The sequence below is a fragment of the Oncorhynchus tshawytscha genome, linkage group LG18, assembly GCF_018296145.1.
Source record: "Oncorhynchus tshawytscha isolate Ot180627B linkage group LG18, Otsh_v2.0, whole genome shotgun sequence".
Taxonomy (NCBI): domain Eukaryota; kingdom Metazoa; phylum Chordata; class Actinopteri; order Salmoniformes; family Salmonidae; genus Oncorhynchus; species Oncorhynchus tshawytscha.
In genome coordinates this window covers 21,671,660-21,693,965 of record NC_056446.1, presented here as the reverse complement: position 1 = coordinate 21,693,965, position 22,306 = coordinate 21,671,660, and the positions used below count along the sequence as shown (strand labels likewise).

General features: G+C 43.3%; 1 protein-coding gene across 2 annotated transcripts; it reads right to left on the bottom strand.

Annotated features, from left to right (window-relative positions):
* Positions 1–4,521: 4,521 nt before the first annotated feature.
* fdft1 (farnesyl-diphosphate farnesyltransferase 1) lies at positions 4,522–17,251 on the bottom strand. 2 transcript variants are annotated; one of them, XM_024378141.2, is made up of 8 exons: positions 17,031–17,251; positions 14,393–14,490; positions 11,069–11,252; positions 7,919–8,047; positions 6,620–6,811; positions 6,353–6,529; positions 6,033–6,185; positions 4,522–5,900 (listed from the first exon to the last, which is right to left on the bottom strand). In XM_024378141.2, exons 1-8 carry the CDS (start codon positions 17,127–17,129, stop codon positions 5,676–5,678), a joined length of 1,257 nt encoding a protein of 418 aa, XP_024233909.1. In that variant the 5' UTR covers positions 17,130–17,251; the 3' UTR covers positions 4,522–5,675. The 2 variants fall into 2 exon arrangements, with proteins under 2 accessions (XP_024233909.1, XP_024233908.1); XM_024378140.2 differs by lacking the exon at positions 17,031–17,251 and having other exon boundaries at positions 14,393–15,940.
* Between the last annotated feature and the right edge of the window lie 5,055 nt (positions 17,252–22,306).

Genomic DNA, 22,306 nt, shown 5'->3' with positions numbered 1-22,306 from the left:
TTTCACGTTGATGCTGTAACTAGCAAATTGGTTGTCTCTTCTCTCTTCAGTAGCGTGCTGCAATCTGTTGTTATGTGAATGGTTGGCTGAGCTTTGGATACAGCCAGAATTGCTCCAAATGCGCATCACTCGTTCGCTTACAGCCAGTAGTGTGATTCGATGCCAAGCCCCCACGCCCAAATTTTTCTCATTAGATCTACACGAATCACTTGGGACATCTATTTTCGATTCAAAACGACGAATTTCCCCCGAAAGGTGACTAGTTTGCATCCCTGCTGCATATGTGGGAACTCCTTCAAGACTGTTGAAAAGTATTCCAGGTGAAGCTGGTTGAGAGAATGCCAAGAGTGTGTAAAACTGTCATCAGGGCAAAGGGTGGCTACTTTGAGGAATCTCAAATATAAAATATATGTAAGATTTGTTTCACACTTTTTTGGTTACTACATGATTCCATATGATATGTGTTATTGCATAGTGTTGATGTCTTCACTATTATTCTACAATGTAGAAAATAGTACAAATAAAGAAAATCCCTAGAATAAGTAGGTGTGTCCAAACCTTTGACTGGTCCTGCATGTGGGGAGGGGGGAACAGGCAGTGGCTCGGGTGGTTGAGGCATTTGATTAGCTGTTCAGGAGTCTTATGGCTAGGGGGTAAGCCTTTTGGACCTAGACTTGGCACACCGGTACCTCTTGCCATGTGGTAGCAGAGAGAACAGTCTATGACTAGGGTGGCTGGATTCTTTGGCAATTTTTAGGGCCTTCCTCTGACTACAACTGGTGTAGAGGTCCTGGATGGCAGGAAGCTTGGGCCGTACGTACTACCCTCTGTAGTGCCTTTTGTTCGGAGGCCGAGCAGTTACCATTCCAGGCGGTGATGCAACCATGCTCTCGATGGTGCAGCTGTAGAACTTTTTGAGGATCTGAGGACCCATGCCAAATCTTTTCAGTCTCCTGAGGGGGAAAAGGCGTTGTCGTGCCCTCTTCACGGCTGTCTTGGTGTGTTTGGACCATGATAGTTCGTTGGTGATGTGGAGTACAGAAGGGGACTGAGCACGCAGCCCTGAGGGGCCCCCGTGTTGAGGATCAGTGTGGCAGATGTGTTGTTACCTACCTTTACCACCTGGGGGTGGCCCGTCAAGAAGTCCAGGATCCAGTTGCAGAGGGAGGTGTTTACTCCCAGGGTCCTTAGCTTAGTGATGAGCTTTGAGGGCACTATGGTGTTCGAACGCTGAGCTGTAGTTAATGAATAGCATTCTCACGTAGGTGTTCCTTTTGTTCAGGTGGGAAAGGGCAGTGTGAAGTGCAATAGAGATTGTGCATCTGTGGATCTGTTGGGCCGGTATGCAAATTGGAGTGGGTCTAGGGTTCCTGGGATAATGGTGTTGATGTGAGCCATGACCAGCCTTTCAAAGCACTTCATGGCTACTGAAGTGAGTGCTACCTGTCAGTAGTCATTTAGGCAGGTTACCTTAGTGTTCTTACACATAACGCCTATGGTGGTCTGCTTGAAACATGTTGGTATTACAGAGGTTGAAAATGTCAGTGAAGACACTTGCTTGTTGGTCAGCGCATGCTCGGAGTACACGTCCTGTGAATCCGTCTGGCCTTGCGGCCTTGTGAATGTTGACCTGTTTAAAGGTCTTACTCACATGAGCTACGGAGAGTGTGATCACACAGTCGTCTGAAACAGCTGGTGCTCTCATGCATGCTTCAGTGTTGCTTTCCTCGAAGCGCTCATAGAAGTCACTTAGCTCGTTTGGTTGGCTCGTGTCACTGTATCATCTTACACTGGGCATGTCTCAAAAGACAAATGTGACTTCCGCTCCTTGTCCCCTTAACTTTGTCCACAATGAGAAAGACACAGACATATAGATGAAAGCTAAGCTAGGCTTCTGTCATATTGTTTAGTATTTGCTATTACGTCTTTTCAGATCAGTGCAGTTGAGGTAGAGAATACGAGGGGAGGAGGCAACTTTAGACTGTTGAGATGTGCCCAGTTTACTATGGTTGAATGTGACAACAGTGTCAATATGTAGCTATACTGTACATAAACACAGTACAGCCATCTTAGTTCTTGCTATGGAGATAGACATACACTTATAAAACACATCAAACAGAACCATTGTGTTGTCATTACAATTGCTATTGACTCTGACATGAGATTAAAAAATAACATTACAAACCAAGCCAAAAGAAACAACAGACTACATATGTATGTTTGTTAATCTCAATGTCCTGTATGTGTGTGCGAGCTGTGTGCTTTAAATGTGTGTGATGTGTCTAAGACTTTACTCAATCCTATTCACATTTCAAATTAAAGTTTCATTTGATAATTGCAATCCATTATAGCTCTATTGGTATTCTCACTTTCAAAACATGTTGAAAAAAAATTGACAAACAGAACAAGGGCTGTGGTTACAAAATAACAATCTACATAAAACTAAACCAAAACACTAAATTAGGAAAAGAGATGTGCCGGATACCGTGTGTATCTGACGTGAGTATGACAAGTGTAACGGAACGTAAGACTACTGCAAATCACTATCAAACACAATACGACAACCCTGCTACCAGTGACTCCCATAGTACAGGCCTCTACGGACCATCACATGTGAGTTAAACAGGACAGGTGAATGGGAGGGTAAGATTCCTCCAGGGGAGAGGGAGAACCAGGCCTCAGGAGAGAGGGGAGCATCTCAGTCGTGCACCCCATGCAGGGTGAGGGTTAGTCGGGATTGAGTGGGCTCAATGGCCCGGCATGTCTGCGGTGCCGGGAGGTTGTCCAGCTGTAGTGCTTAGGTACCGCCAGCTGAGGGCGGCGAGGATCATGGTAGCGGATAACAATATGGGGGAGAGTCCTCTCCTGTATTTATTTTATTTTATTTCAACTTTATTTAACCAGATAGGCTAGTTGAGAATAAGTTCTCATTTACAACTGCAACCTGGCCAACATAAAGGACAGCAGTTCGACACTTATAACACTTAGTTACACATGAAATGTATTTTACCTTTATTTAACTAGGCAAGTCAGTTAAGAACAAATTCTTATTTTCAATGACAGCCTAGGAACAGTGGGGTTTACTGCCTGTTCAGGGGCAGAACCAACATACAGTAGAAAAAAAGAAGTCTATATGCAGTGAGTGCAAATGAGGTAAGATAAGGGAGGTAAGGCAATAAATAGGCCATGGTGGTGAAGTAATTCCAATATAGCAATTAGACACTGGAATGGTAGGATGTGCTGAAGATTAATGTGCAAGTAGAGATACTGGGGTGCAAAGGAGCAAGATGAATAAATAAATACAGTATGGGTATGAGGTAGTTGGATGGGCTATGTACAGGTGCAGTGATCTGTGAGCTGCTCTGACAGCTGGTGCTTAAAGCTAGTGAGGGAGATATGGGTCTCCAGCTTCAGCGATTTTTGCAGTTCGTTCCAGTCATTGGCAGCAGAGAACTGGAAGGAAAGGCGGCCAAAGGAGGAATTGGCTTTGGGGGTGACCAGTGAGATATACCTGGTGGAGTGCATGCTACGGGTGGGTGCTGCTATGGTGACCAGTGACCTGAGATAAGGCGGGGCTTTACCTAGCAAAGACTTGTAGATGACCTGGAGCCAGTGAGTTTGGCAATAAGTATGAAGCGATGGCCAGCCAATGAGAGCATACAGCAGGTCGCAGTGGTGGGTAATATATGGGGCTTTGGTGGCAAAACTGATGGCACTGTGATAGACTGCATCCAATTTGTTGAGTAGAGTGTTGGAGGCTATTTTGTAAATGACATCGCCGAAGTCGAGGATCGGTAGGATGGTCAGTTTTAAGACGGTGTTTGGCAGCATGAGTGAAGGATGCTTTGTTGCGAAATAGGTAGCCGATTCTAGATTTAATTTTGATTTGGAGATGTTTAATGTGAGTCTGGAAGGAGAGTTTATATTCTAACCAGACACCTAGGTATTTGTAGTTGTCCACATATTCCACACAGGGGTTTTGTCCCGGGACGGGTCTGTCAGGGACACCCTCTGTAACAGGGCTCTTTCCGAAGGTTGATAACAAGTGCCCTGAAAGTTACTGGCCAGGTCGCAGTTGTAAATGAGAACTTATTCTCAACTGGCCCACCTGGTTAATTAAAGGTGAAATGTTTTTTATTATTTTAACTGTAAAACGTTTTCCTTGGATTGATACAATTTATTTAAGTCAAAGTTAATGAGCATCAGATACTCACTGGAATTATGTCTGCATTGAACCAATGTTAGAAAACTAAGAAAAAAAATTCACCTTCCAATCAATTTGAGTTATGAAATGTTTGAAATAAAATATACAGCCTTACATAAATGACAACAGGTTGAGTGTTTTCCCCCAGGACCCCAGAACTAGCATGACTTGAACTCATCTTTAATGAATGTACAATTTTACTGTCTGTAAACTATAAAACTATCATCCATTGTCTTGTAGGAAGAGTCAATCTCCAAAAAAAACTGGGTTATCTTACAAAGGACACTGATGAGGCAGAACAAATAAAAAAATAAACATTCAGAAACACTATTGTCTTTTATTATTTTTTCAATGATATACAAATTAAAATATCACATAGCAATATTCATGTCTTCTTTGGTTGTGTACAAGGATACACCACACTATTGTAGCCTTCCTACTCACCAAAGCTCTGTCTTAAGGACACTTAGCAGCCTGCTACTATGTGCTCTGCTGCAATCCCGCTTCTACCAGTCTCTGTATCATCTTACACTGGGCATGTCTCAAAAGACAAATGTGGCTTCCGCTCCTTGTCCCCTTTCCTTTGTCCACAATGAGAAAGACACAGACATATAGATGAAAGCTAAGCTAGGCTTCTGTCATATTGTTTCATATTTGCTATTACGTCTTTTCAGATCAGTGCAGTTGAGGTAGAGAATACAAGGAGAGGAGGCAACTTTAGACTATTGAGATGTGTCCAGTTTACTATGATTGAATGTGACAACATGTAGCTATACTGTACATAAACAATCATGTTAGTTCTTGCTATGGAGATATACAGACACTTATAAAACACATCAAACAGAACCATTGTGTTGTCATTAGTTGCTATTGAAAATAACATTACAACCCCCCCCCCCAAAAAAAAACAACTATAAGAAATGCACAATGGTTTAGTTGATGTTTCTTAAATCGCAATGTCCTGTATGTGTGTGAGCTGTGTGCTTTAGGTTTGTGTGATGGGTCCAAGACTTTACTAAATCCTATTCACATTTCAAATTAATGTTGAAAAAAAAGTGAAATTACCAATCCATTACAGCTCTATTGAAATTCTCCCTTTCAAATGATGTAACAAACAAAACCAGGGTTGTGGTTACAAAATAACTCAAATCAACATAAAAACAAACCAAAAAAACAAATGAGAGATGTGCCAGGTGCCGTGTGTATCTGACGTGAGTATGACCAATGTGTTAGAAAATAATGTTACGGAAAGTAAGACTACAAATCACTATCAAACACAATACGACAACCCTGCTACCAGTGACTCCCATAGTACAGGCCTCTACGGACCATCACAGGTGAGTTAAACAGGACAGGTGAATGGGAGGGTAAGATTCCTCCAGGGGAGAGGGAGAACCAGGCCTCAGGAGAGAGGGGAGCATCTCAGTCGTGCACCCCATGCAGGGTGAGGGTTAGTGGGGGTTGAGTGGGCTCAATGGCCCTGCATGTCAGCAGTGCCGGGAGGTTGTCCGGCTGTAGTGCTTAGGTACTGCCAGCTGAGGGCGGCGAGGATCATGGCAGCGGAGAGGTACATGGGGGAGAGGTGGGCAGTCCGGGAGGCCAGGGTGGCTTGGGAGAGAGTCCTCTCCTGGATCACACCCAGGATAAACAGGGTTTTGTCACGGGATGGATCTGTCAAGGACACCCTCTGTAGCATCTGGAGAAAGAGAGAGAAAAAGAAAGAGCGAGAGAGATCAGAAAACTCAAACATAAAGTAAGAACACACACTCAGATGCACAAACACAAACAAACACAATTGAATACATGACACACCCAAAGATACACACACCTCCTGGCTGTATTGGGCCATGATGCTTTGCACAGCACCCATGTTGGTGGCTTGCATCATGAGGGTGACGGCCTGACCCTTCCTGATTTTCACCACGCCCTGGAATACTTGAGGGTTGTTGTAACAGGCTGAGAGGGTCGCTATCGCCATCACCTGGACATTATTGAGACATACAGTACAGCAAAATGAAATGCTTCCTGAGGATCCTGACTCAAACAACCAGGAATGAAAAGTGAAAATGTGCTGAATGGAAATGCAACTAGCAGCTTCCTCCAGTGGGAATGTACTTTGAAATGTAACATTTCAATGGTAGCATTTACCTGTGGTATGGCGCAGAAGTTGAAGACGCTCTGGTTGCGTAGGCGTGCCAGATAGGTGATGACATCAGGGACGTGGCGCAGGGCGTCTGTCACCAGCAGGTTGAGACAGGACAGGGCTGAGGTCAGCTGGTCAGACTCTGCCAGGTCCTCCAGACGACACGCAAACTGACTCCATGCCTACAGAGGGACATGCAACACACACATTAACTACACACACCCCATTAATGACACATACAGTGCACACACACACACACACAGTGTAGTTACCTCTTGTGGCCAGAAGGCCCTCGCCACCTGTATATCCTCCAGGTAGTCTCTGATGATGTTGGTCTTCTGGAGGAACAGACCCATGGAGTTGGCCAGCTCTGTGTCTTTGCCCACCTCGGGGTCCTCCAGCTGGGAGGCAGAGAACAGCTGGGACAGGCCTATACCCACCAGCCCTGCCACATAGTGACAGTACTGCACAGGGGGTAATGTTAATACACATGTATTTAACACTCAAATCTATTACAGACTGGTGTGAAGTGTAGAAATCAGTGGGTTTAAGTGACTTTCATGTAGCATCAAGCTATTTGTCATTTGATACACGTCAGGCTACCACTAGGTTGTAGTGACGCACGTCAGGCTACCACTAGGTTGTAGTGACGCACGTCAGGCTACCGCTAGGTTGTAGTGACGCACGTCAGGCTACCGCTAGGTTGTAGTGACGCACGCCAGGCTACCGCTAGATTGTAGTGACGCACGTCAGGCTACCGCTAGGTTATAGTGACGCACGTCAGGCTACCGCTAGGTTACAGTGACGCACGTCAGGCCACCGCTAGGTTATAGTGACGCACGTCAGGCTACAGCTAGGTTATAGTGACGCACGTCAGGCTACCACTAGGTTATAGTGACGCACATCAGGCTACCACTAGGTTATAGCGACACACGTCAGGCTACCGCTAGGTTATAGTGACGCACGTCAGGCTACCACTAGGTTATAGTGACACACATCAGGCTTCCACTAGGTTATAGTGACACACATCAGGCTACCACTAGGTTATAGTGACACACATCAGGCTACCACTAGGTAATAGTGACACACATCAGGCTACCACTAGGTAATAGTGACACACGTCAGGCTACCACTAGGTAATACAGATACATATCAGGACATTATTTTTGACAATATATCGTATCCTATCGTTTTGACAATATCACAATATTATTTTTGCGCTTGTTGGCTGTACCTGCACCAAAACTCCAGTATTGTTCCTTCATAGTTTGTTCTCCATCTTCTTTTTCAATAGGGAGCAAATCGGTTTTAGCACTTATTTCCATGACTGATCAAAACTTGTTTTCTAATCCTCCCTCGTCTCTGCAGCAGACATGTGGTGAGCAATGTTTGGAACATCGCAATTAATCACAGTATCGAATTGCAATACATATCGCATCACCACCTACGTACCGTAATAATATTGTATCGTGAAGTCCCTGGCAATTCCCAGCTCTACTATTAACCAGCAAATGTGAAGCTGTTAGTCTAACACGTGTATAATGCTTGCCTAACATTAAGGTGACATTTACCTGGTCCCACTCCTTCATGGAGCCCACTTTCTTCTCCAGAAACTCAGCCATTCCAACTCCCATGCGGTGGCAGATGTCCGAGATCACATCCTGGTATGCCTGACCCAGGTTCCTGAACTCCAAGGAAATCTGAACAGAAAAGAGATTAATTTAAATACACACACACACACACACACACATAGCATGATGACAGATGCCCATTGAATGATGTCTGCTACATATTTCATTGTCATGACAGTGTTATGCAATCCTTAGGTAAAAAAAAGGCAGGCTCATTCCACCTGACGGGCATGTAGCCCTGTCAATCACCCTTCAGACCTCTGTTCATCCAACCAATCAGGGAGCTTCGATGCACTGCAGGAAAACAGCTCTGCTCACCTCTAGTTAGTGCATGTTTTTCCATTGCAAAAGAAGAAGCAAATAGTTGTGTTGCTGACAGACTGTGACATGCTGTTCCTAACTGAAGTGTTGTCCATCCATTGACAAGTAAGTGTTGGAAATGCTATTGGGTGTAATATACACTGATTATACAAAACATTAAGAACAACTGCTCTTTCCATGACATAGCTTTCGCCCGGATTCACCTGGTCAGTCTAGGAACCCTTAGTGATGTTACTTAAATTCACTTTAGTCAGTGTAGATGAAGGGGAGGAGACAGGTTAAAGAAGGATTTTTGAGACTTCAGACAATTAAGACATGGATTGTGTGTGTGTGCCATTAAGAGGGATAATGGACAAGACAAAATATTTAAGTGCCTTTGAACAGAGTATGGTAGTATGTGCCAGCCACACCGGTTTGAGTGTGTCAAGGTCTGCAACGCTGCTGGAGTTTTCACACTCCACAGTTCCAAGAATGTGTATCAAGAATGGTCCACCACCCAAAGGACATCCAGCCATCTTGACATAACTGTGCGAAGGATTGGAGTCAACATGGGCCAGCATCCCTGTGGAACGCTCTAGACACCTTGTAGAGTCCATGCCCTGTCGAGTCCCATAGGGCAGCGCACAATTGGCCCAGCATTGTCCAGGTTTGGCCCGGGTAGGTCTTCATTGTAAATAAGAATTTGTTCTTAAATGACTTGCCTAGTTATATATATATATATATATATATATAATAAATACACTGCTCAAAAAAATAAAAGGGAACACTTAAACAACACAATGTAACTCCAAGTCAATCACACTTCTGTGAAGTCAAACTGTCCACTTAGGAAGCAACACTGATTGACAATAAATTTCACATGCTGTTGTGCAAATGGAATAGACAACAGGTGGAAATTATAGGCAATTAGCAAGACACCCCCAATAAAGGAGTGGTTCTACAGGTGGGGAACACAGACCACTTCTCAGTTCCTATGCTTCCTGGCTGATGTTTTGGTCACTTTTGAATGCTGGCGGTGCTTTCACTCTAGTGGTAGCATGAGACGGAGTCTACAACCCACACAAGTGGCTCAGGTAGTGCAGCTCATCCAGGATGACACATCAATGCGAGCTGTGGCAAGAAGGTTTGCTGTGTCTGTCAGCGTAGTGTCCAGAGCATGGAGGTGCTACCAGGAGACAGGCCAATACATCAGGAGACGTGGAGGAGGCCGTAGGAGGGCAACAACCCAGCAGCAGGACCGATACCTCCGCCTTTGTGCAAGGAGGAGCAGGAGGAGCACTGCCAGAGCCCTGCAAAATGACCTCCAGCAGGCCACAAATGTGTATGTGTCTGCTCAAACGGTCAGAAACAGACTCCATGAGGGTGGTATGAGGGCCCGACGTCCACAGGTGGGGGTTGTGCTTATAGCCCAACACCGTGCAGGACGTTTTTCATTTGCCAGAGAACACCAAGATTGGCAAATTCGCCACTGGCGACCTGTGCTCTTCACAGATGAAAGCAGGTTCACACTGAGCACATGTGACAGACGTGACAGTCTGGAGACGCCGTGGAGAACGTTCTGCTGCCTGCAACATCCTCCAGCATGACCTGTTTGGCGGTGGGTCAGTCATGGTGTGGGGTGGCATTTCTTTGGGGGGGCCACACAGCCCTCCATGTGCTCGCCAGAGGTAGCCTGACTGCCATTAGGTACCGAGACGAGATCCCCAGACCCCTTGTGAGACCAAATGCTGGTGCGGTTGGCCCTGGGTTCCTCCTAATGCAAGACAATGCTAGACCTCATGTGGCTGGAGTGTGTCAGCAGTTCCTGCAAGAGGAAGGCATTGATGCTATGGACTGGCCCGCCCGTTCCCCAGACCTGAATCCAATTGAGCACATCTGGGACATCATGTCTCGCTCCATCCACCAACGTCCCGTTGCACCACAGACTGTCCAGGAGTTGGCAGATGCTTTAGTCCAGGTCTGGGAAGAGATCCCTCAGGAGACCATCTGCCACCTCATCAGGAGCATGCCCAGGCGTTGTAGGGAGGTCATACAGGTACGTGGAGGCCACACACACTACTGAGCCTCATTTTGACTTGTTTTAAGGACATTACATCAAAGTTGGATCAGCCTGTAGTGTAGTTTTCCACTTTAATTTTGAGAGTGACTCCAAATCCAGACCTCCATGGGTTGATAAATTTGATTTCCATTGATAATTTTGTGTGATTTTGTTGTCAGCACATTCAACTATGTAAAGAAAAAAGTATTTAATAAGAATATTTCATTCATTCAGATCTAGGATGTGTTATTTTAGTGTTCCCTTAATTTTTTTGAGCAGTATATATATATATATATATATATATAGGTTACATTTTATTTATATATATAACATGTAATGTTGACATTCTCTCTACGTTGCTAGTAGATTTCTATATTATTGCACGTGTTTATCTTAGTATCTTGTAATAGGTCCTCATGATTGTATTGTTCCTCCCTTTTTAGAATCACGTAAAATACCTCAAATGGAAGCAGATGTGTCCACATGTATGTGGTGGTGACAAAGTGTACGGTAATGGGCCTCAACATAATATTCTTACCCGACAACACTATAGTGGGCAGATCTAACTGAATCCGTTTGAAATAACTAGCGGGTGAGGAGTCAGAAGCCAACCACACAGACGAGCGATAATTTTGACATGTTCCTAGTTCTCGACGGATTTAGAGACCAACAGATTTTTACACTTTATGTAGGGTTATATAGTACACAGTAGTGCCAGCGGTTCCACTGACCGTAGGGAAGTCCTCCAGGACCCGCCTGTCCTTCTCGTGGCTCTCAGTGAAGCACCAGTTGGCCTGGTAAAGGTACGTGTGGAAGTCATTCAGCATGGGCACCTTCTTCTCCAGGGGGATGGTCATATCATCTTCCACCGTGTCAAGGGCACGTAGGACCAGGTAGAAGATACACACCGCATGCCTGGACAAAAAGAAGTGACAGGGGAAGAATTCATTGATTTGAGAAGGTTAGGACCTGCTCACTGAAAACCTAACTGTTACAGAGTGAGCCGGCAAGGGCTGACACCAACCCTGGGTATTCAGGAAGGAGCTGACAGACACCAATATTTAACTTTAATGTAACACTTGACATGTGATGTTTGGTATGAAGCTTAATACATTTTACTGCAGGGACTCGTGTGTAAACGAAATACTGTCGGTCATCTGTTTAGGGAAACTGCATGCCATTTGAATGATGTAAAAAAAAAAAAACTAATCAACCTTCCGGAACACACTTTGCTCTTAAAACCAGCTGTGTCACTTCTGTACACTGAACCGTGGGATTAGACACAATGTACAACTGGCTGCAATAGAAGCCGTTTACATTGAATTCCACTGCCAAAAAATCAGTTAAGTTACCGCAGGCCTACGCTACAACTTGCCTACAGCTTGTGCACTTGCAGTCCATACTGTATGTTTGTCACTTGAAGTTTAGGCTATTTTACTGTCATATCAAAATATGTTTGTTCTTAAACCCTAAAGAGGTAAAGAAGTGAACTAAAGGTCAAAACTGATTACTGACCATATGTTCCAGGGTCAATAATAAAAAATAATCTAAAATCCTCCAAGTTCCAATATCTAATTTTGTCTGGCATGTGCCAAAGTGCTGCCATTCAGCTGCCATGGTTCCTTACTTGGTCAGGCTGCAGAGACACCTCTTACTAGGGAACGTCAAAGGTTCAGGTTGCTGCACAGTCTCCCCTTTAGTTTTAACCCTGCTACTCGCTGTTTATTATCTACGCATAGTCACTTTACCCCTACCTACATGTACACATTACCTCAATTACCTTGACTAAGCTGTACCCCTGCACATTGACTCGCTACCAGTACCCCCTTATTGTTAGTGTTACTTTTTAAAAACATTTTATTTAGTAAATATTTTCTTAACTGCATTGTTGGTTAAGGGCTTGTAAATAAGAATTTCATGGTAAGGTCTACCTGTCTACCTGTTGTATTCAGAGCATGTGACAAATAAAAATGTATTTGATTCGAAGCTCTAGTCTAGAGCGCCCATTAAAATTATGTTTAGGAGCATTTTTAAACTCGCTCTATGGTTAAAGTAGTAAGAAATATATGTAATTATTGTAAAAAATCTATGACTGTGCTTAATTTACTATCATCCTAAATTAAAATATTAAATTAGTTTGACATGTTGAATTATTTTATATTACGCTAATTTCCCTATGGTGGACAGAACGTGTTACTACGTTACACAGACAAACATTTTCACCACACAATATTTACAGGAAATACACATCCTTTTCACCTCAGATTGGTGATGATAGTGTAAATGTTTATAGTAATCACAATTACGCAAAATTGATTGCTTAAAAGAGACCAATATCTTTGCTTTAGTACCAGTGTTTTTGTCATATGCGCCTGTTGGTAACCAATTGGGAAGGTCGAATTTACAACTTCAATGCCACTCCAACTGGTAATTACTGGTGGGAAACTCGACTATCATCCCTGAACTTTGACTTCTCTCACATGCTGACCTCTGACGTCATCTACTAAGGAAATGACCTCGATTACAGCACTTTCGTCAGTTCAATGCAACAATAAACATTATTTATAAAAGGCAATCTATTAATATGGTTTTTGAACACTATAATAGGAGCATGATAGCTGTAATTTTATTTATAGTTGATGCAGTTTGTTGGCCATTAGCCAATCGCTGTTTCTCAACGAGATCAAAACATGTGAATGCATCCAACTGGTATTCATGACTTCACAACTAACAATATCTCCCTTCCACTTGGTTATGAACGCAGCATTAGAACGAGCCTGTCATTTTCCAGACCACGGTGGGAAGAAAAATGTGGGGGCTCCTCCTACAAAAAAAACATCTAGGGCCTCAATTGCCACACAGATTTGAGGGTCACACGATCACAGAAATGTGTGCCAAACCCTGTCACTATTTAGAAATTGATGTGAGAAAGGATTACAGAAGGAAATACAACACTTTAACAGGTTAAGACTTTTCCTACTAGTTCACTTCGAAAAATCATTCTCACATCGATTTCTAAATAGCAACAGTGGTCATTTGACTTTCAAATCTGTGTGTGGTATTAAGGCAAGAGACGTTTGCAGGAAGAGCCCCAGAATTGTTTCTCATCGTCGTGGTTCCATTGATTTCAATACAAATAGATGCGAGTGATTCATTTGTGTTGAAATGTTAGGACCGGCACACTGAAAACCCAACGGTTACAGACTGAGCAGGCAAAGGCTGACACCAATCCCGGCATTCGGGAAAGGGCTGACACCAATCCCGGCATTCGGGAAAGGGCTGACACCAATCCCGGCATTCGGGAAAGGGCTGACACCAATCCCGGCATTCGGGAAAGGGCTGACACCAATCCTGGCATTCGGGAAAGGGCTGACACCAATATAGAACTTTAATGTAACACCTGACATGTGATGTACAGTATGGTATGAAGCTTCATTTTACTGCAGGGACTCATGTCTCAACAAAGTGGGAACTAGCTACTGTAGGGCCTATGTGTAGGGAAACGTCATGCCATTTGAATGACAGCTGTAAAAACATGTAAGCATCCTATCAGGAACACGCACAAACACACACAATGTGTACTTAAAACCAGCACTTCTGTAAACTGAATGGTGGGAAATAGACACAGTGCTGCAGCAGGGGAATATGGCTGGATGTAATATAATTATAAGCAGTTACATTGAATTCCCCCGCAAGCAAATCAGTTCAGTTACAGTAGTGCCCTACAACTTGCCTACAGCGTGTGCACTTGGCTATACATTTGCCACTTTGTAGGCTAGTTTAGACTACTTTTCTGTCATATTAAAATCTGTTTCTTTTCCAGATTTAAAATGGGTAAATAAGCGAACTCAAGGTCAAAACTGACCATTGTTCCAGGGTCAATAATAATACCCTAAAATCCTCCCAAGTTCCAATAGCCGATCACATTCTTGTCGTGTATTTGCCAAAGTGCTGGCATTCAGCTGTCATGGTTCCTTGTTTACTTCGACATGCTGGAGACACACCCCTTACCTGCATGGTTGGAGAGCAAAGTTGGCAAGGTTATGCAAACTTACCGTAACTCTCCGTCTAGCGCCTGGATAACAGCGGCGAAACTGCGACTGGTCTGGTTCAGATAGAGGTAGCATGTCCGCAGGCTCTCACTCATGGATTCCTGGCAAGAGAAACAGAGAAACACGGGGTGTCTGTAAGAGCCTACTGTCCGCAAAGCACTGGGGCGGGCGGCCCAACATCCCTCCTGCACGCCCCTCTCGCCCAGCCGTCCCCCGGAAAGAAGGGACCGTGAAGCGGGTCCAGGGCTCCGCGGGGTGACGCAGAGAGAGCGCTTGAACACCGTGAGAGAAACCGGACACTTGCAGCAAGCTCCGGCCATATGAGGAAAATGGACGCTCAGCCTTCCATGAGCAATTTAGACAACATTGTTGGCTATCCAGTTATTAATATCCGTGGTATTCATTCGTGCGCGCAGTTCAGCAGAGGACATGGGGTGTTACTCTGTAGCGGGGTGAAAACTTTAGGAAGTTATAGACTTTGCAGGGCGGGGTCAGTCGGTGATCTTTAAACAAGTCTCACGGCCTATACAGTCTCCAGACCAGAGTAATAAATCCATCCACATACCTCGAAGAATTTGTCCACGGGCGCACCCATTGAGCGCAGCAGTAGGCTGTGATGCAGTTTGACATCGGAGCCCCTCCCACTTCAGTCATAACACAACAGTGTTTTCTGCAAGAGTAAGCAGTACCCCCCGAACAACATGTAACACACTATACGCCATGTTTGCTAAACATTGGACACAGACCTATCAATTCCCCAAAATAATGATCATGCACATCATTATTCACACATTAAGGTTTTATTGTGTAAGTCTATGTGTTTCTTTGCAATCGTAATTTGAATTAGGTAGGCTTATTTGGCCAACCCAGTGACGCATAAGAAGTTGCTTGCCTACAATTTCCTCTAACAATTTTCTCAACATTGCAAAACGCATGAATATGGGGAAATGTTGAGCTGACTGACAGATGATGCTGTACTGTCATCTAGTGGCAGACAGTAGCAAAAACAAAGTGGTTATATTATGCCAGTGGTCTCCAACTTGCGGCCCGCGGGCCTGGTTTTATTTGTCCGTATTCCCACGCATAATGGAGAGATAAACAGTATGGGATCATATAGAAATGTAAGCAAGGTTTGAAATTATTGTGTTTTAGTTCAATATTATATCCGTTTGGGCGTCTTGCGGTCAATTTGCAGTTTGCAAATGATTTGTAATTATGTTCTGGACCCTGACCATCCACTCAATAAAACATCGTCCAGCGGCCGAATCTAGTTGATAATCCCTGCATTATGCCCATCGTGGACTGGCTGGCTGCTCTGAACTCAAGACGCACACCATTGTGCACTAGCCAGGGGAAGCCACCACGCGCTTTCAGATTTTCGCATGTAACTGGACTCTTGATTCAAGAACATCGCCCCCCTTTAATTGACACCTGAAGTGTCTTATTTCAAAGCTAGCTCTCGTCATAAAATACTCTCTATTTGGCTATAACGTTATTATAGTGTCATTCATCCATCATAAAGGGAAATCCTACTGGACATTCACAGTGGTGTAAAGTACTTACGTAAAAATACTTTAAAGTCCGGGTTAGGTTTGACCGGGGTAGACCGTCATTGTCAATAAGAATGTGTTCTTAACTGACTTGCCTAGTTAAATAAAGGTTAGATAAAATAAATAACGTTTTTGGGGGGTATAACTTTTACTTCAATACAGAAAATGCTGTACTTTTTATGTACATTTTCCCTGAAACCCAAAAGTACTCGTTACATTTTGAATGCTTAGCAGGACAGAAAATGGTCCAATTCACACACTTATAAAGAGAACATCCCTGGTCATCCCTACTGCCTCTGATCTAGCAGACTCACGAAACACAAATGCTTTGTTTGTAAATTATGTCTTGAGTGTTGCAGTGTGACCCTGGATATCCGTATATTTTTTGGTTTGCTTAATATAAGGAATTTTTATTATTCATACTTTTACTTTTGATACTTAAGTATATTTAAAACCAAATACTTTTAGATTTTTACTCAAGTACTATTTTACTGGGTGACTTTTGAGTCATTTTCTATTAAGGGATCTTCACCACTGGACATTCAACTATCATCATTCCAGGTCAAAGCGGTGTTTAAAGTGTCGGAAATCAGGCATTACCTGCGCCGTCAAACAAACACGCGCACAGCATCTGCTCCCGGAATGAACCCACAAAGGCTATTATATAACGCAAATCCCAGCCATTAAGTCAATGGTTATCCTTCTCTCTAGCCTGAACTGCGCATCTATTATTTATTCTAGGCCTACACAATACAAACATTGCTGTGAGAAATAGAGTTAGAATAGGCTACCCTTCTAGTTCATTCAGGTAGTTAGTTGACTAGGTAACCTATTACTGTTACTACTGTGCCATTGCTCCTGTAGAATGTGTCTACGGATTTGATGAAGCCAGAAGCATTGTTGTGAAGAAAATGCAAGTGGGCCAATGTTGAAGAGATGCATGGATACAGACTGGCACTGTTAGCGCGCACATTGTGTTGTGTAGGTCTATGCTATTCCAAAATGTATAAGAAACGACAATAGCGAGTCGTGCCGTAGCCTAGGTTACAGGTAGGCAATAATCTGGGGGTTTAGAGCAGATAGCTACTCACATAGTCCAATTTGGGCATCACAGTGCGACAGCCCCCCATTTTAAACTTGAACAGGTTGAATATTTCCTCCGGGTGTCCTAACGATTTTACGATATCCATGTTTTATCTTTTGACCACACGTACGCCGATGATGCGTTCTTGTATCGTGTGCTTATTCCACCCAAGTGCGTTTAAAACCTTGGCAATATTTTCTCCATTCAAACGTTGAGCCGCTGAGCTATAGAGCAGCCGGCCCCTTTCTACCGAAAAAAAGTCGTCAGATCGAATGACGCCTGTGATTGGTCAGAAAATCATGGGCTCAGTGACCGTCGACCAGTGGATGACTAGAGCGGCTGGTGTGACGTCCCGCCCCGGCCGTGTTTCTCCAAACTGAGGCATCTGATTGGATGATACGTTGTTTAACGCGAGAGACCATCCGGACGGAGTGTGACAGATACTGTTGTTATGTCACACTGTACATCACCAGTTTTAATAACCAAAAAATATTCTGTTATTCTGAGACCAAGTCAACAGCTGCCCATGTCCTACATTTTAGGCTAATTTATTTATTATAATGAATTTATCAACATTCCCTTTTTGTGCACTAGGTATAATAGGATAGTTTTCATACAATAGACTGGCATGACCTGTGTGTATGCTTGTGAAGTTGTGCATTTGTGTGCGTGCGTGTGTGTGTGTGTGTGTGTGTGTGTGTGTGTGTGTGTGTGTGTGTGTGTGTGTGAATAATAAAGCTACTGTATATGTGTTGCACATTTTTACATTAAAAGAAAACAGAAAACTTGTTTTTTTTTCAGATTTACACTTGTACAGTAAAGCCTACTGAACCTGTAACTGGGGCAGGGGACTGGCTAAACTCTGCTTTTCTAAATAGCCTACAGATTAGTGACCTACACCAGCAGATTCACTGCAATTTAGTGGATCAACCTGAAATATACCTTTCACCTGAAGGACTTGAATCCCCCTCCCTGTCTCTCTCTCTCCTCCCCCTCTTTCTCTTCTCTCGTCTTCTTCTTCTCTCCCTCTCTCGATTCAATTCAAGGGGCTTTACTGGCATGTGAAAGATATGTTAACATTGCCAAGGATAGTGAAATGGATTAACAAAAGTGAAATAAACAATACAAAGTGAACAGTAAATATTACACACACACAAGTATCAAAAGAATGAAGACATTCCACATGTCATATTTTGTCTATATATTGTCACACCCTGAACTGTTTCACATGTCTTTGTGCTTGTCTCCACCCCCCTCCAGGTGTCGCCCGTCTTTCCCATTTTGACCATTCTGCCTGCCTTGAACCTGAGCCTGCCTGCCGTTCTGTAGCTTTTCACCCCATCCTGGATTATTGACCCCTGCCTGCCCTGACCCCGAGACTGCCTGCCATTCTGTATTTTTTCACCCCATCCTGGATTATTGACCCCTGCCTGCCCTGACCCCGAGACTGCCTGCCATTCTGTATTTTTCACCCCATCCTGGATTATTGACCCCTGCCTGCCCTGACCCCGAGACTGCCTGCCATTCTGTATTTTTTCACCCCATCCTGGATTATTGACCTCTGCCTGCCCTGACCCCGAGACTGCCTGCCGTTCTGTACCTTACGGACTCTGATCTTGATTATTGACCTCTGCCTGCCCTGACCCCGAGACTGCCTGCTGTTCTGTACCTTACGGACTCTGATCTTGATTACTGACCTCTGCCTGCCCTGACCCCGAGACTGCCTGCTGTTCTGTACCTTACGGACTCTGATCTTGATTACTGACTGCTGCCTGCACTTGACCTGTCATTTTGCCTGCCCCCTGTGATTGTAAGAAACGTTTGTTTCTTTGACACCGTCTGCATCTGGAACTTTTCCTGAAACTTGATAATATACAGTGTTGTAATGATGCGCATGTAACGGAGTGCGTACTGGCAGCAGAGAAGTCAGGTGCAGGAGAGCGAAAACTGATTTACAACGGTGTCGTTTCATAAACATAAAAAACATCGTAAACAGAACAATCAATGAATGGGTGAAACAAAAGCCGGTATCCACCAGCATAACATACACAAGCACTACATGAAACAATTCCGGACAAGGACATGGGGGAAACAGAGGGTTAAATACACAACATGTATTGGATGGAATTGAAACCAGGTGTGAGGGAAGACAAGACAAAATCAATGGAAAATGAAAGGTGGATCGGCGATGGCTAGAAGGCCGGTGACGTCGAACGCAGCCTGAACTAGAAGAGGGACCGACTTCGGCGGAAGTTGTGACAGCGCAAATAGTTCAAGTACAAAAGGAAAAACAAATTAACCTCAATATGATTAGTATTTACACTGGTGGTGTTCTTCACTGGTTGCCCTTTTCAGGTCACAAGTCTTGTTGCTGTGATTGCCCACTGTGGTATTTCATCCAATAGATATGTGAGTTTATCAAAGTTGGATTTGTTTTCAAATTATTTGTGGGGTCTGTGTAATCTGAGGGAAATATGTGTCTCTAATATCATCATACATTTGGCAGCTCAGTTTCCACCTCACTTTTCCACCTCCACCTCACCTCACCTCACAGTGTCCACATTTTTATTAATTTTTTTACATTTATTTAACTAGTCAGTTAAGAACAAATTCTTATTTTCAACGACAGTCTAGGAACAGTGGGTTAACGGCCTGTTCAGGGGCAGAACGACAGATTTGTACCTTGTCAGCTCAGGGGTTTGAACTTGCAACCTTCCGGTTACTAGTCCAACGCTCTAACCACTAGGCTACCCTGCTACCCCACATAGCTTGTCTTCCCTTTAGAGCCAGGTCTGCCTTCGGCGACCTTTCTCAATAGCAAGGCTGAGCTCACCGAGTCTGCACATAGTCAAAACTTTCCTTAATTTTGGGTCAGTCACAGTAGTCAGGTATTCTGCCACTGTGTACTCTCTGTTTAGGGCCAAATAACATTATTGTTTGCTGTTATTTTTGTTAATTCTTTCCAATGTGTCAAGTAATTATCTTTTTGTTTTCTCATGATTTGGTTGGGTTTAATTGTTTTGCTGTCCCGTGGCTTTGCGGGGTTTGCTCTGCATGCATTATTTGGTGTTTTACATTGTATTGCCAGGTCGCAATTGTAAATGAGAACTTGTTCTCAACTTGCCTACCTGGTTAAATAAAGGTAAAATAAAAAATAGTACATTGAGGATATTTTTGCAGAATTCTGCATGCTGTCTCAATTTGCTGTGGAAGTTAGCTGTGATGTTGAGGCTGAGGTATGTATCGTTTTTTTTGCTCTAGGGCAACGGTGTTTAGATGGAATTTTTATTTGTGGTCCTGGCAACTAGACCTTTTTTGTAACACCATTATTTTTGTCTTACTGAGATTTACTGTCAGGGCTCAGGTCTGACATCTGTGCAGAAGATCTAGGTGCTGCTGTAGGCCCTCCTTGGCTCACTCTCTCTCTCACCTCCCCCTCTCTTTCTCTTCTTCTTCTCTCTTGCTCTCTCTTTCTCAAATTCAAAATGTTTCGTCAGTAAAGCATCACTGTATACGATATACATTGTATTAAAATAATACATAATAGTAATATGAAGTGATAATAAAAGTAATTATAAAAAATAAATAAATAGAAATCTCTCTCTCTCTCTCACTCTCTATTTCTCTCTGTCTCCAAATTTCTTCCCCCCCTCTCTCCCTCTCCCTCTCTCTCTAACTCTCCTTTTCTCTCATTCTCTCTCTCGCTCTCTCTCTCTGTTTCTCTTTCTCTCTCTGTTTCTCTCTCTCTTTCACTCTCCCGCTCTCTCTCTCTGTTTCTCTCTCTCTCTGTTTCTCTCTCTCTCTGTTTCACTGTGGAAATGTGGGTAAGTACCCGCCTAAGCCCAGTCCACACAGGCAGTTCTGATCATGAAATATTATTTAAGTAACACAGTGCCGCGCTAAGCCTGTCCAACATTTTATTCATCAAGGCTCTTTGACTACTTGTGCTGTTTTTGAGGAAGCCTATCTATACAATCCAATCCTCTGTCTGTACTTTTCATTTAGAGAACAGGAACAGAAATAAACCTGAAATAAATCCAGTTATAAACAGCTATTGTAGGCCTACCATCTGCAGGGATCTGAGCCCCAGAGGAACTACTTCATGTTTAAATTAGAATGAAACCTGAGGCAAGCATCACACCTGGAGCACAGATTCAACACAGACATTTTGTGTCAAGCCCAAACAGCAGTGGAGAAAAGGGTAATAGAGATATTATGAGCAGTAATTACTCCTCTTCCTAAAGATTTGTTCCTTTAATTCCCATACTCCCTTACAGGTATTGACATGAACATAACCAGGGCTATAACGATAGGATATCATTTGAGTAATAGTCAAGGGTGAAAGAGTATGATGCATCCCAGAAAATAGAAGAGGCCTATAGACATGAACCCATACTGTGTGTCGAAAAGCTACATGTACATGTCAAGAAGGTATTTACAACCATGGATGAACTTGCCAGACTGGATATGGGCCTAGTAGCCATCCGTGAGATCCTTTTACTGTTGCGGAACTACTGTTTATGCATTGGCTACACACACAATGATTGGCTGGCAAAAGGAATTCATCACTGCTTTGCATTTAAGGCCAACACAAGGAGGAGCATAAATACGGACTCATGCTATACATTATATGGTTACTTTTCATACAGGAGCCTTGACAAGCAAAGAAGGATCTTCTTAGCGATCCATGGCTCTGCCTGTGTCTAATACACAAGTCTACTCTGACTCATGTGTTGGACGACAGATACTTGAAACACTGGACTATAGTCAAATACATTTGATCAGCTAACTGAAGCACAAGTAAACTGAAATTGGTTTCAGTGTTTTCTGAGTTGCCTGAGGCAAGAAGTCAAGAAGTCAATAATACAACGGATTTTCCCCAGAAGGTAAAGAGATACTTTCTATTCTTGTAACAATCGTTTATAATAATATCATTATTTTAAGTAATCATGTTCTTATCATGAGATACAGTTGAAGTCGGGAAGTTTACATACACTTAGGTTGGAGTCATTAAAACTTGTTTAAACTCGTTTTTCAACCACTCCACAAATTTCTTGTTAACAAACTATAGTTTTGGCAAGTCAGTTAGGACATCTACTTTGTGCATGACACAAGTCATTTTTCCAACAATTGTTTACAGACAGATTATTTCACTTATAATTCACTGTATCACAGTTCCAGTTGGTGAGAAGTTTACATACACCAAGTTGACTGTGCCTTTATTAAACAGCTTGGAAAATTCCAGAAAATGATGTCATGGATTTAGAAGCTTTTGATAGGCTA

Coding starts and splice junctions, on each gene's coding strand:
- fdft1 (XM_024378140.2), bottom strand. CDS start 14,709: ATGGCCGGAGCTTGCTGCAAGTGTCCGGTTTCTCTCACGGTGTTCAAG. Junction 11,253..14,392: donor GCGCTAGACGGAGAGTTACG/GTAAGTTTGCAT, acceptor CTTTTTGTCCAG/GCATGCGGTGTGTATCTTCT. Junction 6,530..6,619: donor GGGCCTTCTGGCCACAAGAG/GTAACTACACTG, acceptor GTCCCTCTGTAG/GCATGGAGTCAGTTTGCGTG.